This window comes from Manacus candei, unplaced genomic scaffold (assembly GCF_025592945.1).
Source record: "Manacus candei isolate 608988 ecotype Guabito, Panama unplaced genomic scaffold, ASM2559294v1 h1tg000051l, whole genome shotgun sequence".
NCBI classification, from domain to species: Eukaryota; Metazoa; Chordata; class Aves; order Passeriformes; family Pipridae; genus Manacus; species Manacus candei.
In genome coordinates, this window is record NW_026138099.1 from 4,435,267 (window position 1) to 4,451,699 (window position 16,433).

Below are 16,433 nucleotides of genomic sequence, written 5' to 3' on the forward strand. Positions count from 1 at the left end.
TTTTGTCAGATTGCTGTTTGCTTTCCATTACCATTCATTTTGCTTATACTAGAGCTTTCTTTACAAATGATGATCAGGAACAATTCATTGCCTCTGCAGTATTCAACATGTTTGCTGTAATAACAATGGAATGTCACTGTTTTGAGTAGCTTGTTTAGGCTGCTGTTGACATGTGATTTATTTTTTTATATATACCTGGCAAGTCCCAAATTACAAAGCAATTCTTTCTTAACAAAAAGCACTCTTTATATAGCTCTTGACAATGTGAAGCTGCATGAGATTGAAATTTGCTATTTACACTTCACTGATTCACTAAGATGTGTGGCATGAGGTACTGGAATTCAAAATCCTTTGAGACTAAGGTAGATCAGGTCCAGAAATAATGTCATCTATGCCTCAGTATTTGAAAAATGTGTGGGAGTACACAGATATATTCTGTCTTTATTGCCACATTCCCATCTTTAACACTAGAGGACAGAGGTACTGAGAATCATGTCCATACTGTCAGTTTCTCTGCCTTTGGTTGTTTCTTGCTATTACTCAAACAGAAGAGCAGATCTAGTCATAATCAAAGTGCCAAACAGCCTAATCATAGAAGAGATCATGGCTTTTGCTGCTGAAAATATACCAGCAACTGCACAGTGCAAAAAGGGATCCTGAAGTAGGAGTAGATAGTAAATGTCTGTTTTACTTCATCTGTAAGTGTCAGTACCTTAGACATAGGAAAACTGGGCTCCTTTTTTTCTATTAATCCAGAAGCATGAAGTGTTTGAAATAATATTTATATGCAGAAAACCTGCAAAATATATGAAAACCATGTGCTCCAACTTGGAGTACATAGGGTGCATTACAAAACTTTTCTCTTTTGCAATGCTTTCTTAACTTTAAAAAAAAATGTTTAGCCTCTTCCTGCCAGTAGAGATGGTTTTGTCCTGCACCAGCCTGCTAGACTTGGTATATTTACAACAGAAATGGCACAGTTGAGCTGTAGACTGGTGTAGTTAGTACTGCAGCTCTAATAAATTATTCTCTCTTGAGCAGCTTATTTGAAGTTTTAAGGTTGTGAGCTTCTGACAACTCACTTCATGCTTTCTAAGCCTGCTAAGCTCCAGTCAGTCTTAAATATTTATTTCAGCTTGACATCTTTCAAAGGGATATTACCTCATACTGTGGTTTGAGAGATGAGAAATGCAATGACAGCAAACACAAAAATAAAAATTAAGCTGAAGTTCAACTGAAGTTCACATTTGAACACAGGTTTACAGAGTAAATGTGGATTTAAGGGCCAAATTTCAGGCATTTAAGGACCAAATTTTGTGGACAGTGTCTTGCAAGTGCCATTTCTTCATGGCAAGGACGTGTTTTTATGTAACCCATCCCCCTGTCATGCATACTCTTGGAAAGAGAGTGTGCATAGCTTCCCCCACAGATGGTGTGAAATCCAGAAACAAATGAAAGAGGTCTTCCTGCTCACAGATAGGATGCCGGTTGATTTGCAGCCAAGGGAAATACAGTTCACCAGTGTAACTAGTGGAAGAGTGGGGACTGTAAATCCCATGTGTTCTCCCCAAGAACTATGAGCAAGTTGACAGGTTAGATTTATGTACATATTAGAAGAGTTGAAACTCTTCCTGCCTCACTTTATGCAGGAAGCCTCTGGTTGTATTTTGAATTGTCTCCAGAAACTTTCTAGTGCCTCTTTCTGGTCTTCTGTAATTTTTTAAACTATTTTTTCTGTTTCTTAACAGCCTTCCTCTTCCATGGCTCCTGTATGCTGTGATTAACAGTTTTGCCCCAGTGGCAGTCAGCAGCAATGGTCTGTTCTGTGCAATTGTCCTCCTCTTCATCATGCTGCTCTTTGTCATCCTCTCCATTGCTTCCTGCAAGTGGAGGATGAATAAAATCCTGGGTTTCCTCATGTTTGGGCTTTATTTTGTATTCCTGATTGTCAGTGTCCTCCTGGAGGACAAAGTGATCCAGTGTCCTGTCTCCATCTAGTGGAAAGTGCTCGACAAAAAACCCCCAGAACATACATCTTTATCAAAGAAGAAATATGTGTACCAAAACAAGACACCAAAAAAAAACCACAGTGGAAAACTTCACTGAGAATAACCCATAGATCTGTAAATTTCCTCTTCCTTGATTTTAAAAGAGTGAAAGAAAGAAAATTACACAAAGGGTGGATCTAGGAGCTGAAGAATGACTGCGGCTGGACAGTGCAGTTACACATGAAGGGCTGAGTTCAGCTGCACTGAGGTTTTCTTTGCTGCACAACATTCTCGCTGCCCAGTACTGGACACGCCACGCACGCACGGAAACAGCGACAGTTACTGCTTCTCCTCAGCCTGTGGTTCTCTGTAGTCGTATACACAGACACACAGTGTGCTCAGTTCTTAAGGCTCTCCTCTTCTAAGGAGAATACTGATACTAACTTTGTGGAGGCACCACCCCCCACATACCCTGGTAATGGGATTTTTCTGATGATCTGCTGAAACTCCTGAATGGAAAGTGTACACTGAGTACGAGTCACAGATGGGGAAGAGCTTGTATGTCTCTTCATATGGGTGGATTTGTATGATGTGATTTCAGCAAAGCCAGTGAATTCATCAGTGTTTTGATCATCTGCATCACAGGTCTGTAAAGGCAATCAGCAGGATGCTAATGGTGGTTTTTTACATCTTGCAAAACTCTTCAGGTTCCAGAAACTTTGTCTCTGGCACTGAAGGAGCCACGATGCCTGACCATTTTGTAACTGGTGCAGATTTTCATTGCATTCTCATGCAAAGACCAGAATGGGGATACTCTTTCTTCTCTAATAGCAATGCAGCATGCAGTGACATCATACAGCTATGTGAACACACCATTTTTTCTAATGCAGCAATATTAACAGTACCAATGGCTTTCAGATGCTGTTATGAGTTTGCCTTTTCATGCCAGAATAAAAAGGCTAATTTGCTTAGGCATAGTATATTATACAGAAAATAGAAGTAAGTAGTTAAAAAGTGGTAGCCTAATTGCTAAGTGAATATATATTTTACAGGCTTTCACTAATACTTGGAGTGTAAGGACCTTCACAGCTACATATAGTTATTGCTGGAAGAGATCCCCAGCTGTTGTACAAAGCTGGGGCAGTTCACATTTACTGTTATAAATCTTGAAACTAGGTAGGAGAAACACAATTTAATTACAGTGGAGCTGCAGGAAGCTTACATGAAAATTCTTCGGTATTGCTGGAAGTGTAAATGTCTAAAGAAGCCCAGGAATGAGTGAAAATGCAACATCCTTTTACTGAAATATTGAGGGAAGGAGAAGGTCCAAACCTAGAACAAAAGAATAAGAAGGGAGAAAACAACTAATGTTCATCTTCCTTGTAGTTTGGATGATTTTTTAAAAAATGGGAGGACTGGAATGGGTGTTAAGAAATTATTTCAAATAATCATTTGTTTGTTCAAGTCTTTTGTGCAGTTAGAGTTCATGAAGATTCAGTGCATTTCTGTGACCTGTTTCAGCATTGTTTTATATGCACATTGTGCTCACAATGGCAATGCCATGCTCACAACTGTGTAACAGAAGGCTCAGCACATTTTGTCTTGTCAGTTTTTCTCTGCTCCATGCTGTTTGTTTCTCACTCATCCTCTTTGTCCTTTACTGTTTTCCTGTTATATGTGTTTGTGTGTAATGGTATATGGTTAGCGAGTCAGGACTTGACAGAAAACAATGGTAGAGAAAAAAGTACAAAGTTCATATTAGGAATATTAATATTATGTGATATCATGAAGAAAAAAGTGAGATAACAATGAACAAAATGAAGGAAACTAGGAGTTACAATGGCTGCTACTCATATATTGTCCTAAGGTATTAAGTCCGACCTACATGCAGAATCAGTATTTAATCTTATCCAAACATTTGCAACGTCTCTCGCTTTTTTAGTGCTTTTTAGAGTGAGCGTCTCTCATTGTGAGCAAAAACTTGTCGTTGTATTTAAGATCCTTCATTGGTCCAGAATCCTTACCTGTCTTAACGATAGTGCTACCCACCTCTTTAACATTTGTTCCTGGGAGTGTACACTATGGAAAGTAGGTGTATTTACATACCTGCGGTGCCCTCTACTGACAGGAACAGCAACCTTGCTTAAGCAAATCTATAAACCAATATCTGAGCTCAAAAGAAACATGTGTCTCAAAATACAGAGCTGACTCCACAGTATAATCTATTCCAGGGGAGTCAGCAATTGCTTTTATTTCTGATGACAATGCTCAAAACAGGCAATCCTTTCCCAAGTGAGCAGAATGAGAGTGATCTGAAGGAGTGTGTGCAGGATCATGAGTGGGCTGTGTATATGGGAGTGTACAAAATACTAAGATGCCCAGATTCACTGATCCAGATTCACTGATCACTTATTTCAAATAAAGAAACTAGTCCGAAGTCTGATCTCTGTTCAGGACATTACTCCATTACCCTTCCTTTCCCTTTTCTTTTTTTCTTTTTTTTTACTGCATGCCAGTATGGTGTAACAACTCCCATACTGGAAAGGAAAAAGCCCTACCTGACCTTCAGAGCTGTAAGAGCACTCTGATGCACTCTGCAGAGTGGGGGCAGGTAGGGAGAAGAGAGTAACTAATTGAAAGCTATACACAGTGGGAATATTTCAGTCCACAACAGGCATCAACAACTTAAAGGAAGACTTTTATGTATAGGGTTAAGAACTGGTATCCTGTAATGGCAGTTGTATACTGTCTTAAAATGTATCTCATTTATCTCATTTCTTTCCCATTTCTGCTTGTCTCTATCAACATATTTATCTTGCAAGGTATTAAAAATAAGTTTTTCCCCTCCAGAATAAGACACCTCATGGCTCCCACTGCCTTGCATCTGTTGGGCAGCACAGTCAGTGGTTGCTCAGCTCCAGAGGTAATAGGACAGATTTCAGTTGTGTGGTGCTTTCTATGGAAACAGGCTGTGAAAGATGGTTCCACTTACAAAGGCAGCTTTCTGCTGCTGTGGTAAAATGTTTAAAGATACTTGCATGCCAGTGTGCTCTGATAACAAAACAACAGCTGTGCTGGCTGGTAGAGAAAAGAGAGGAAGGGGATGGAGAGAGAGGCTTACTCCCTTATCCTGTGCAGGAGGTGTTCAATCTTCAGCTGGAATGCTGAGTGAACAGCCAAGAGCTGCTGCAACACAATGACTGGATGTCCATGAGCTGTCCAGGCTCAGTGCTGCCAGAAATGCACACCACCTGTTACGACACTCCTATTTTACAGTGGCAGCAAATTTCCCAGCATTAAGTGTTTCTCATTGTTCATAATTATTTCACTGTGAGATCATGAACATTTCTCAGCATTGCACACCTAGAAGTCAAAATTCAGTTTCTATTTTCTTCAGAGTTCTAAATGATTTCACTAGGGATCTGGTTCTGCACACTGCCCAAATTCTACAGTGAGTTCTTTGGTGTTGAAGCCTCTTCCACCTGCCTGTATGCCTGTGCTCACTTATTCAATTGATGTTGCTGTCTGCATAATCCTTATCAAGAATAAATCAATAATTAAGAGAAAAATTGGTGTTATTATAAGGATCCTGTTCTAGCTTGGCAACACAGTAAGTAAGGTAAGAATGCAACTTCAGATTAAATAGCCAACTCTCTGTGGCACCATTATCTCTGAACAGAACCAGTACTGGATGTGATTTTTGGAAAGGATTTCCAGTAGTATTTGAGTAGGATCATGGTTCAGATTGTAACATATTGTAAAGGTTTTCTGCACTAACTTCATTGGAATTAAATACGAGAATGGACCCCACTGGTACAAAATACCATTGGAATCCTACAACAGTTCTCTGTTTTACACTCACTCACTCACACACACACACACACACACAAATAAAAAAAAGAAAAAGCTGCCTTCCCTCTGCAGAAGCCACCCTGGTCACATCTGTAGGGTAAATGCTATAAAAGTGTGATTGAAAGTGTGGTATGAGGATGTTCTCCTCATGAACTACACGTAGACATGCAAAAATCTTTCAGCAAAGCTCTGTGGTTTCTAAATTAACTTTTTTACTGAAAGCTAGTGCTTTCTTGTAGTGCAAACAGGCTCTTGTGTCTGTATGCTTCTGCTTATGTATCCAATTGATGTGGCTGACAACATAAACTTCATGAAGCATAAAACACAGCGGGTGACAAGGAATCTTATCTAGATGTCATTTAATGTTTGTAACGGCAGTGAACCTACCATGTAATTTCCACATATACTACTTCGAAGTAGTTTATGGTCACTGTCACTCATGGTACTGTTGTGTGTGGATATGAAGGTCCACAAAGCGGTAAGTTAAACATGTAGCTAATCTGAGTACAGTGAAAAAATAGATGCTTAGAAATATTATTAATGTTTGGGTGTTTTTTAAGGGATTATTTCTCTGGTTGTCTTTTACTTCATTATGTATTTTGCAAAAAAGGGGATATACAGTGTTTTCTAATTAGTATTCTTTCAGCAGTAATTCCTTAAAATAGCATCTTATGGTCCATATAACTTTTGTTCTGAATCAAGTATGAGTCTGTATCAGATGGTTTTATAACAAAGAAATAATCCCTTCTCCAACAACTGGCCCAACAAAATACAGATTTCTACCATTAACCTGGACAAGATAGAGACATTTATCTTAGGATCCCATACTTCACAAATGCAGTTGCCTAACAAACCTAATTGTCCTGGGAGCTGTGTACAAAGAGAAAAATTGCATTCACTTGTATTCTTGGAAACAATTTTACCTCTTGTAAAATACAATGACACAACTATCTGAGAAAGAGTCATAGTTTGAGCAGCTGATTCTCGTCTTCCTCCTATTCCTGGAAAGTGAAATTGAAGAGTTTGTACCAGGAAAAGTACTTGCAGAAAGTGCACTCAACAGTATAGAAAGGAGTCCTGCTCCAGTCCTCCAACAGGAATGGGTTTCATTCTTGGTTGATGTTAAAATTACCCTTCTTAGGTCTGTTGCCATCAGTTACAGGAATATCAGTATTTCCACTGGGACTGGGGAGACTAACTTCCAAATTGAAATTACACAATTCAGTGTAGCCATCAGATACAAAATTCATTTATGGATCACAGTTCCATAGTTCAGACAAGTCATCCTGTAGATCTGCTGTGTGTTGCTAGAGGTCAGTGTATGGCATCTCAGGACTTGTCTGCTTGGATGGGTGCAGCTAGTTTGCGCTTTCCCATGTCGATGCGCCTGCCTGACTGGATGCAAGCCATATATTCTCCAGAAGCCATGTAATCACATTAGCATGGCGCTGAGCCCATGCTCCAGCCAGCCAGGTGCAGGTCAGCCCCAGCCTAGAAGCCACATAACCACTTGGAGTGTGGGTAGACCAGACACACACTTGGCCACATCGTTCCCACGTGAGCCATAAGTGAAGTGGCACAGGACAGGATTGAGTAATTCAAGACTGGTAAATGTACTGTACATTCATGTAGATTTATTGTAAATTTACCACTCATCAAAGACAAAACCAACCCCAACAAAGAAATTTGTACACATTTTTAAAGATCTTGCACTTTACTATTTTTTTTATTTTTATTTTATGTCACATAGTTGTCTTAATGCAAAAAGAAGCCATAAAAAACCCAGAAGACTAGTATGGGCTTTCTAAATAAGGGGATCATTAATTTTAAAGTAAAGAATCAATTTCATGTCTCTGTTTAAGGTCTAATGTAAAATACTGACAAATAAATGTACAGTAAAGCAGGATCTGGTTTTGCCTTAGTGAAGCTGTGAGTAAGTCAGGGGGAGTTTGCTCCTCATACTCTTGAGTTTTCCTGTGGGGCTGTACAAAATGCTGCACACTACCTTTGCAGCAGGAAATCAGTCCTGCCATGCTTGTTCACCCCAGGAAAAAGTCAGGCCCAATGAAACAATTAAATCATTCTATTACTCCAATGTTTTCTCCCACTGAGATCACAGTAAAGGAAGTTCCTTATGTTTTAGTACATTTATAAGAGATGAGTTAATTCTATCACTTTTTCCAGAAGTTTTCAGAGTCAGATTATCCAAGAAAAATCAACTGTTTCATTTAATCCCCCGTTAAAATCACATAATGCCAAGGATTTCACTTGGGTTTGTGTTCATTTCCATTATCAAGATCTCTGTTGCACAGTTCTAATTTTGCAATCCTGACTCTGGGGAGTTGACTTAAGTGAGTTGAAATTATTTCTGTCACTTAAGATGGCAAGATCAGGACACTGTATTGTCATGTGAAAATGCTAATGTGTTATAACTGACAATCAGATGCTATTTTTCTAATACAGCTTTTTTAGCTTGTTTACTCCACTTTTTAGTTTTCATACTCCATAGTCTCTCATTTTCAACTTATTTTAAGAAAAATCTGAAGTCCCCCATCTTTACTCATTTCAAACTTTAAAAGAAAAAATACATTGCCATGTACTTTTTATTTTGCAAGTCCAGGCAACGCCCTGAAAATTCCAGTTTTTCTCATGTGTATGGATCATTATTCACTAGATGAAACTCTTTTATCTCTGAATCAGTATATGCTCTGTGAATATAAGTTTGTATATAGTATGGAAGTTACCTTTATTTGTACATAGACTCTTGGAAATAATCCCTTCTATCAAAGGTCCTACGTCATTGTATCTACAGAATATTTCACTGTGGTGTGTACACTTTCTCACCTTATGATAACAATACAGAGCTCTTCATATAAATCACTTTATGTAATTGAGTTGTCTAAGTGTGAATAACAATAACAACAATAAACACTAATAAAAAGACTGAAGAGTGTGTCCTTTTGCTCAGTATCTTTTGTCTTAATTGTCTTGGACTTGCTGGGGCTCTGAAAATAGTATGTTAACTACCTGCTCTGCGTTGAATGATGATCTGCGGTGCTACTCATCATTATCAGTGTTCAAGCAGTGCTAATTGCCTCTTGCCATTTCACTGCTACCTTCTGTGTATGCACAGAGTAAGGAAAACATCTGTGTTTCAGTGAGTTTAAAATTTAGTTAGACAAGGATTTTTCTTATACAGACGAATGGGAATCCAAACTTCCTGGAGCTGTGTATATCTGAAGCCCTGTGGTTCTGTCTGGGGCCAAGTTCCCTTACATTTCTTTACTGATATGTTTGATCACAAGTCATTTTGAATGCCATTCTTTAGTTTGACACCTTGTATAATCTTCAGGCTGCACAGTCTGTTGTGCTTGCCAGCTAGGCATTTTTTTAAGTCTGTCATTGGATGAATAATACTTTTAAACAAAATAATGATCTTCAGTAAATGAAAGCAAAAGAGAGTCAGTAATGCTAAAAATTTCCCATAATCAACCAACTTTTCCATCTTCACAAGTTTTAAAAGGTTGCAAATGGACATTATTACTTAATATTTCTCCCACAGTAGCTCTAGGAAGACATCCTCCACAATGAATTAAGGAATTTTTTGTGAGGCATTGTGTCAACCCTAAAGGTTTGATCTCAGGACAGAGATTTTTCATTCACCTTTAACCATTCTAGAGCTTTAAAATTTTAGATTGGAAACAACAAAAGAAATTTGCAGGTAGACTAGATGTTGAGAATGGTGATTGTCCTGAGAGATTCATGCCTGCCAAATGGGAAAAACAAGATCAAGCACATCCTAAAAAAAACAAAGTTGGCAGATGCTCCAAGTTACAGAAGCATAGATGCTTTCAAAGAGATAGAGAGTTGGAGAAAAAGACAGGCTTTGTCTGAGAAGTGAACATGCATACATACACACACATATACACACACAGCCATTCACAGCTCTACTTTATGGGTGTGTGTTGTCTTACCCACTTCTTGCTAGCATTTGACCTCTTCCTCAACTTCAGCAACTTTTGACAGAAAGTAGAGTATATTAAAACCTTCAGTACCACAGCAGGCCTTAATGGTATATGACTGGTGTGAGCAGAGGAAAGAGAAAAAATATATTAAATATCCACCACAGTCCTGCCTGGAGGAATGAAGGCAAGTTGCCATGTGTTTCCTCATCCACAGGCAAGTACTTCACTGCCTTACCTGTAGTCCCTGAAAAAACATTCACTATTACTTTTTTCATTTACAAGTAGTTGTATCTGGAGTGTTTATTGACAAGAAGAAAAGTGATATGTGTGTTTAAATTCAGTTAAAACTTCCCTTTCCTGGAAAGGCTTCAGAGCTTCCCTTTAAAACAGGGAATTCCCTTCAAATTAGGGAATTTCCTTCCTGTTAACACCTATCTCAGAGAAATAAATATTTGTGCCAGAAACTTACAGAAAGTAAAGACAGATAGACTACAGATTATAGGCCTAAAGAGATGTTTTATCATCCTTTCATCTCTTTATTTATGCAGATTTTCTCATCATGGTTTGAAAAACATAATTTGTTGTGAACAAGGGTTTGTGTTTTTTTTCAGCAAGGTGATGAGGTACTAAGAAATTAGTTGTAAATCTACAATATTGCCTCTGAGGCATCAAACCCAAACCAGACCATTTCTTGCAAGCTAAATATGAGGCTCGTAGGCAGAGAAGCTACAGCAACCTGTAAGGTTAAAGTACACGAAACTGGATATTTAAGCAACAGTTTCACAAGGATCTTTAAATGAACAAGAGGCGTCCCACAAAGCTTTGGGTTAATTGCAAACACTTTTTTCCTGTTCACCAGCAATGACGAGTAAATACCAGTGCTTTGCTACAACTTTCCACTAACTCTTGCTATAAATGTGTGAAATTGCATATGCTGATTCTGCAACACAGGAGGATTGCCTACAGTTGGGCTGGGTCAGAGGAGGAGGAGGTCTGGCTTGGGCTTGCTGTCTGAGGCAGAGGACAAGGTGGGACGGTATGTTTGTGTGTACTGCCTAGCTTGGGAAAACACGTCACTTCACTGGACTTTGCATTTCATGCTGTGTTCCAGGGACCCCTCCAGGGCAGGAGGGGAAGACAATGAGGAAAACTGACAGAAAAATTGCCAGTTACAATTTATGTCTAAAAGGACACATAATAGAGTGTTTTCCTTCCTGTCTCTCTGCAGCCCAATATAATTGTATTGTAAAATGAAGGAATTACAACCCTGAGTAACATGTCCTAGAGGGCAGAGGCTGGACTAGATGACTCTAACAGTGGCCCCTTCCAACCCTACCCACACTATGATTCTGTGATTCTGTGAATGGTGTAGTGCACTGTTCCATAACAGTGAAAACAACTGCTTCCACTGCCCCCTCCTTGCCCCTGCCTATTTCCTATTCTTTCTTACTAACTAGGTTGAAGAAAAAGGGAAACTACTTCCAGAATATTCAAAGTGTCTGTTAAGCTCTGGACCTACTCTTGTCTTCATGTACTGTCTGCCTGCTTTGATTATATGCCATATTGCTGGTCAGAATTTGCCTCTGACGGCAATGACCACCTCTTGCTAATTTGGTATCTGCATTTTCATGACTAAGGAACTGTAGCCTGATGCTCTGCAACCATGAAATACTGCTAGCTAAAACTAGCTCTAAAGAGTTTGACTTAATATCACAACATGCAACACTATTCAAGAAAAATCAGTTTGAGTGTTGAAAACATTAGCTTATTTCAGGCTAACATGCTGTATTGTTCATTTTTGCCTCTGTCAAAAGCGTTGATAAACCCATTTTCTGTTATATTTTATAGGCAATTTTAAAAAAACTATTCCCTAGAATCCAATGTACTCTCCACTCAGAACAATGATTTTCAGCAAAGCTCTTACCAGAACCTGACTGAAGAAGCAGTTCTTAAGGTTTGCGATTATTAATATACAATTTTCCCAAAAATAAATTTCCTGAACAACTTTTCTTCACCACCATCACCTGTCCTGTTAAAAACCCATTTAAAACATGCCAGGGTATTGTCCTGAGAAGAGCCAGGACAAGCATGGTGGAGGCAAACCTTCCTTGTCCTCAGGCCTGTTTTTACTCCCCTGGCCCCCTTCATACTCCTGTCCTCTCTCTTCCTCACACTGCCCAGCATCCCAAATAATTGCTGTCACAAGCAGTGACCCCACTCGTGGAGGCAGGTGATGTTCAGAGCTTCATGGTCTCAGGTCTTTTTTACCATCCTAAGGGCCAGGCAGCAGGAAGGACTCCCATTTGTAAGTAAATCCACAGCCCTGGTTGACCTAAGAAACAGTCCAGACATAACTCAGGTTCTCTGTTTGAAGTTTTGTTTTATATATTCCTGGGGTTTTCATCTTTTTTTCATCTTAATTAGTATCTCAGTCGGCCATTTGTGCTTTTGTAACTCATCATACCCCTGAAAGAAGTGTGGTTTTGCTTACAGAAAATAGCAACCTAAAGGACTAATGCCAACATGATGCTCCCTCAGGTTCATTGCAGGCGCTGCCAGTTTGCCCCAGCTGGCAGCACAACTGACACCACTTTTAACCGTCTGTGGTATCATGTGGCAGCTGAACACAGAGTGGCAAGGTCAGCTCTGCAGGTACCACCAGGCATCATGGAAGGAGCAGAGAGCAACTGGCATAAGCAGGGCATCCTCAGTCATTTCCCAGAGGGTTTGTGCAAAGTCTGGACACCAACAGAAAGGTGATGCTATGTACATGCACCCACTGCTGCACCTGCCCTGGCGAGCTCTACCACTCCTGCCTTACAGAGGGAAGTAGGAAAAATGTATTGGCATAAAGGTGCTTTGGCACCTATTCCAGCTTGTCTAGAGCTGCTAAAGTCACAGACCTCAACATGCAGGCCTTGTGAGGTGACATTCTGGGAAGGGGCAAAAAAATTTAAATCTGCTAGCCACAAGGACTGCCACAAACTGCATCAGAAGTGGTGGGCACAGTGAACTCGCAGAAAGGCACTAGTCTTGGGAAGTATTAAGGGAGGTGGATGGATGGAAACACAAACAGGTCATGTCCTCAGTGCATGAAAGATGGCTTATGTGGATTAATAACTGGTGCTAGGATGGTTCCTAAAGTTCTTATTTTCTTGGAATTACATTAATACCGAGTATCTGGTAGCAGGTGTGCTTGTGGACATTTGCAGGCAATTATCTCTGCTGACAACTGGGAGATAATAATAAACCTCCTAATGCAGGAGAGAACAAGGCACAAGCAAGCAAGCACACACATCAAGCAGGGTAGTACAACTCATTGTGTCCTTGTTCCAAATATATACTTCTCTTAACATTACAGCAGCTGTTCTCCTCCCCAGCCAAAATCCCTGCTGTTCTTCCTTGAAAAAAAAGCATCCTCCTCTAGGCTGATTTCAATTCTGAATGTAAAGAAGAAGGGCATTAATAGAGATAATAAAGAGTGCAGAAAATACTGACTACACTTGCCAGTACAGGGCAGGTGCCTAAACAAAGCTCTAGGTTTCTCTAGGCTCCTGCACCAGTCCCAGGTAGAGCAGCTGGGCTTTGCCTTTCATAATGAACTACGTAGGGGGTGGCTTTTCACTTAGACTGGCACAGTGAACTTCCTCAGTCTCACCATATGCCTGTAAAGAGCTATGGATTGTGTTTTGCTTCTACACTAAGAATTCAACAGATTTCCTTCTACTGTTTACTATGTATCCTGGTTGCATGCCAAGTAACAGAACGTATCCCATCATTTCTGAGGAAGGGATGGTGCAGGTCTCTGCACCTGCAGGAGGGCTTTGGGTGAAAGCACACATCTGCTCAGCATTCAGAGCTACACAAAATCACTGTGCAACCTGCAACCTGCCAGCAGGCTGCAGGGAGCAACTTGTCCAGACTGGTTGCATCTGAAGGCATAGGCCTTGCTGATTTTTCCTCTGTGGACCACCAATGAGTTGGTAGCACAGTGAAAGAGGCATTGATGTCTTTGAGAAGCTTGGAAGGGGATTATGTCAGGCTCCACAGAACTAGAAACAGCAAAGGGAGAAGGCTCAATGAAACTTTCTTTCTCCTAGGTTGGAGTCTGGTTTTAATCTCAGTTAATGTGCAGCTAATTTGAATGAAATAACAACAGGAAAGTTGAATTCATATAGGACAGGTCATTTTTCTAGCCTAAACTTTACTTCTTCCTCAACTTCTCATTTATTGTAGGCAGAGTTAATCTGAGAAGATAATACCTTTATTTGGCTCCAGAAAAAGCAGTCTAACCAGAACTAGGAGAAATCAAGTGAGTGCATTTAAACTGGAGTTTCTGTGGATTTGGGAGACAACATCAGGGCATGTGAATTTGTTGCTAGAATGGTTGGCTTTGCATGCAAGTATGGAGGTATTTGCTGTGGGATAAATGCAATCCATTTTGCAAAATTGCAAACACCAAAATGGCAAACAAAAAGGATCTCATCTCTCTGGAATACTTTAAATAGTGAAAATCTATGTTTGTTTCCACCAGAATTAAAAATTAGTTATTAAAAATATTTCTGGCCTTTGTTGTATTTAGTGTCCTTCACTTGTAACAATGTCCCTTTAATTTACAGCCTCCCCTACCCGTGCCTCTCATAATAGAAGACACTGAGTTACAGGATGTCTGGCAACTTGTTTCACATACGGTACTGGAATATAGCTTATGCTGCAATTTTCAGGCATTCAGTGCTGATGTCTTTGCTTCCCTTGTATTACCTTCATCAGACTGATGCAGTAAATGTTCTGCTTGTGTAACTTGTCTTGCTTGCCTATTTTTTTAACATGTGAAGAGTAGCACAGTGAGTTCCTGAGGTTGAGGTTCCTCTTCTGCTTTTGTCCTCCACACTATGAAATCGTTAATCACTTGTTTTGTTCTATTAATAGTCATCCCCCAGGGATGCTCATCTTTATGAGTTATGAGCATTTGCTCTAGAGCAAAACCCTCCCCTGACATAAGGTGTCTGTTATCTGTGGGCTATGACAAGAAGAGATACAGAAACCTATGGGAGAGGCCCTGTTAACATCTTTTTGTCCTTACACCTTACTAACTGGGATGCGTTAGCTAACACAGGATGAAAATCCAGCAGAACAAACACACGTTTTAATTAGACTGAAACAGTTTTTAGACTGTAAAAATCAAATGCTACTGGAAACCAACATATATTTAATTTTCCACTGCAATATATGGTAAATAACAGATCTTACTTTGCCAAAACAGGTTTGAGGTAGGTGACTTGACTAATAGCATTCCTGCCACTGACTCATCTTTAATCTGATACCACATGCTCCAGCAAGCATTTCAGCTTTCTATTCACAGCAGTATGAATAAGAACACATGAGGACCGATGGTTTCTCCTCCCTGAGACACCTACCCAAAGCAATACATTGTACATTTCCATAATTCCCAGTGGTTTCACTTGGCTGTCTGAAGGAAGGTATTTCTGTTGCAGATAAATAATGTTCAGACCTTGAAGCTGAAGAAGTGCTGTGAGTTCTCCAAACTATTGGATGTTATCTGGGTCAAGGGCAATACTGATAATCATAGGATTCACAGAAGGAAGGAAAAAAATGATCCTTGAGAAGCTCTGAAGAACAATCTATTCACTTTACCTTCAGTGCATTTGTCAGGAGGACAATGGGGAAAAGTTCAGGCAGGAGACTTCAATGACAGAGCTCTCTATAGCCCTCAGATCAAAGCCACAGACAGCACAGCTCTGCTGCTTGAGTGATGATCACACTGTAGTTGCAAACAGAAGAGGTCAGGGAGAGAATACAAAAGGGAAAGAGATTTCTGCATGAAACAGTCCTTTGTTTTCTTTCTGTCAGGACTATACTTCTTTATCACCTTTGACTAGTCTGCCTTACTCCCACTGGAATCTCTATTCTCTTTAATTTTGTAGTGCAGCCTGAGTTAACAACCAAGCTAGCTTATTTCACATTCTAAGCAGGCTCTACAGGACTGGCCTTGCCCTCAGTGATAGCAAAATCTCCATGGGCTTCACACTAGGGGGTGAACTAGATACATGAAGAGTGAGCCTAAAGGAGTGACTTTGTGTCTTACTTATTGGACTGCTACTTTCAGAGATTGTATAAGAGATCTAAGAGCAAGACAAATGCATTAGTGCCAAGGGGAGATTAAAACTACACACAGATGGGTACAATTTGTGCAGTACTTCTTCATGAACAAAAGGTCTGGGGAGGCAGTACATTAAGTTCAAATTCATTATATTGCTGTAGGGAAAAAAAAGGATAAAATGCATCCTGTGGAATGGTAATTACTGATTTTAGAAAATTACCTCAGTCTTCCAAGGTGTCATGAAGAAATATCGTGGAACTAGGAACTCTACTGTAGTCAAAACAACTGGGAATGACTAGCAAACACATTTCCAGTATTTCAGTTGTCCCTGTTTTCTTTAGAAGTCCAATATGATTTCCTTAGAAAACATGATAGGATGCCTGCCCTTGTGCCTCTCCCAGCCAGGACGTTTTCTTGTATTTTATTTATTGGCTAGTTTCGCTCAGGTTTGACAGAAAGGTGAAGATCACAAAAGCAATTCAGTTTCCATGAGCTTCAAGGAAGCAG

The 16,433-nt window shown here is 39.9% G+C and overlaps 1 protein-coding gene across 3 annotated transcripts in view; it reads left to right on the forward strand.

Annotated features, from left to right (window-relative positions):
* The window catches only part of SLC24A2 (solute carrier family 24 member 2), a 114,727-nt gene extending 105,939 nt beyond the window's left edge, over positions 1-8,788 (forward strand). For all 3 annotated transcript variants that reach the window (XM_051801423.1, XM_051801426.1, XM_051801425.1), the window contains one exon: positions 1,749-8,788. In XM_051801423.1, coding sequence (XP_051657383.1) covers positions 1,749-1,998 — 250 coding nt within the window. In that variant the 3' untranslated portion in view covers positions 1,999-8,788. The remainder of the gene's footprint in view (positions 1-1,748) is intronic.
* The last annotated feature ends 7,645 nt before the right edge of the window (positions 8,789-16,433 follow it).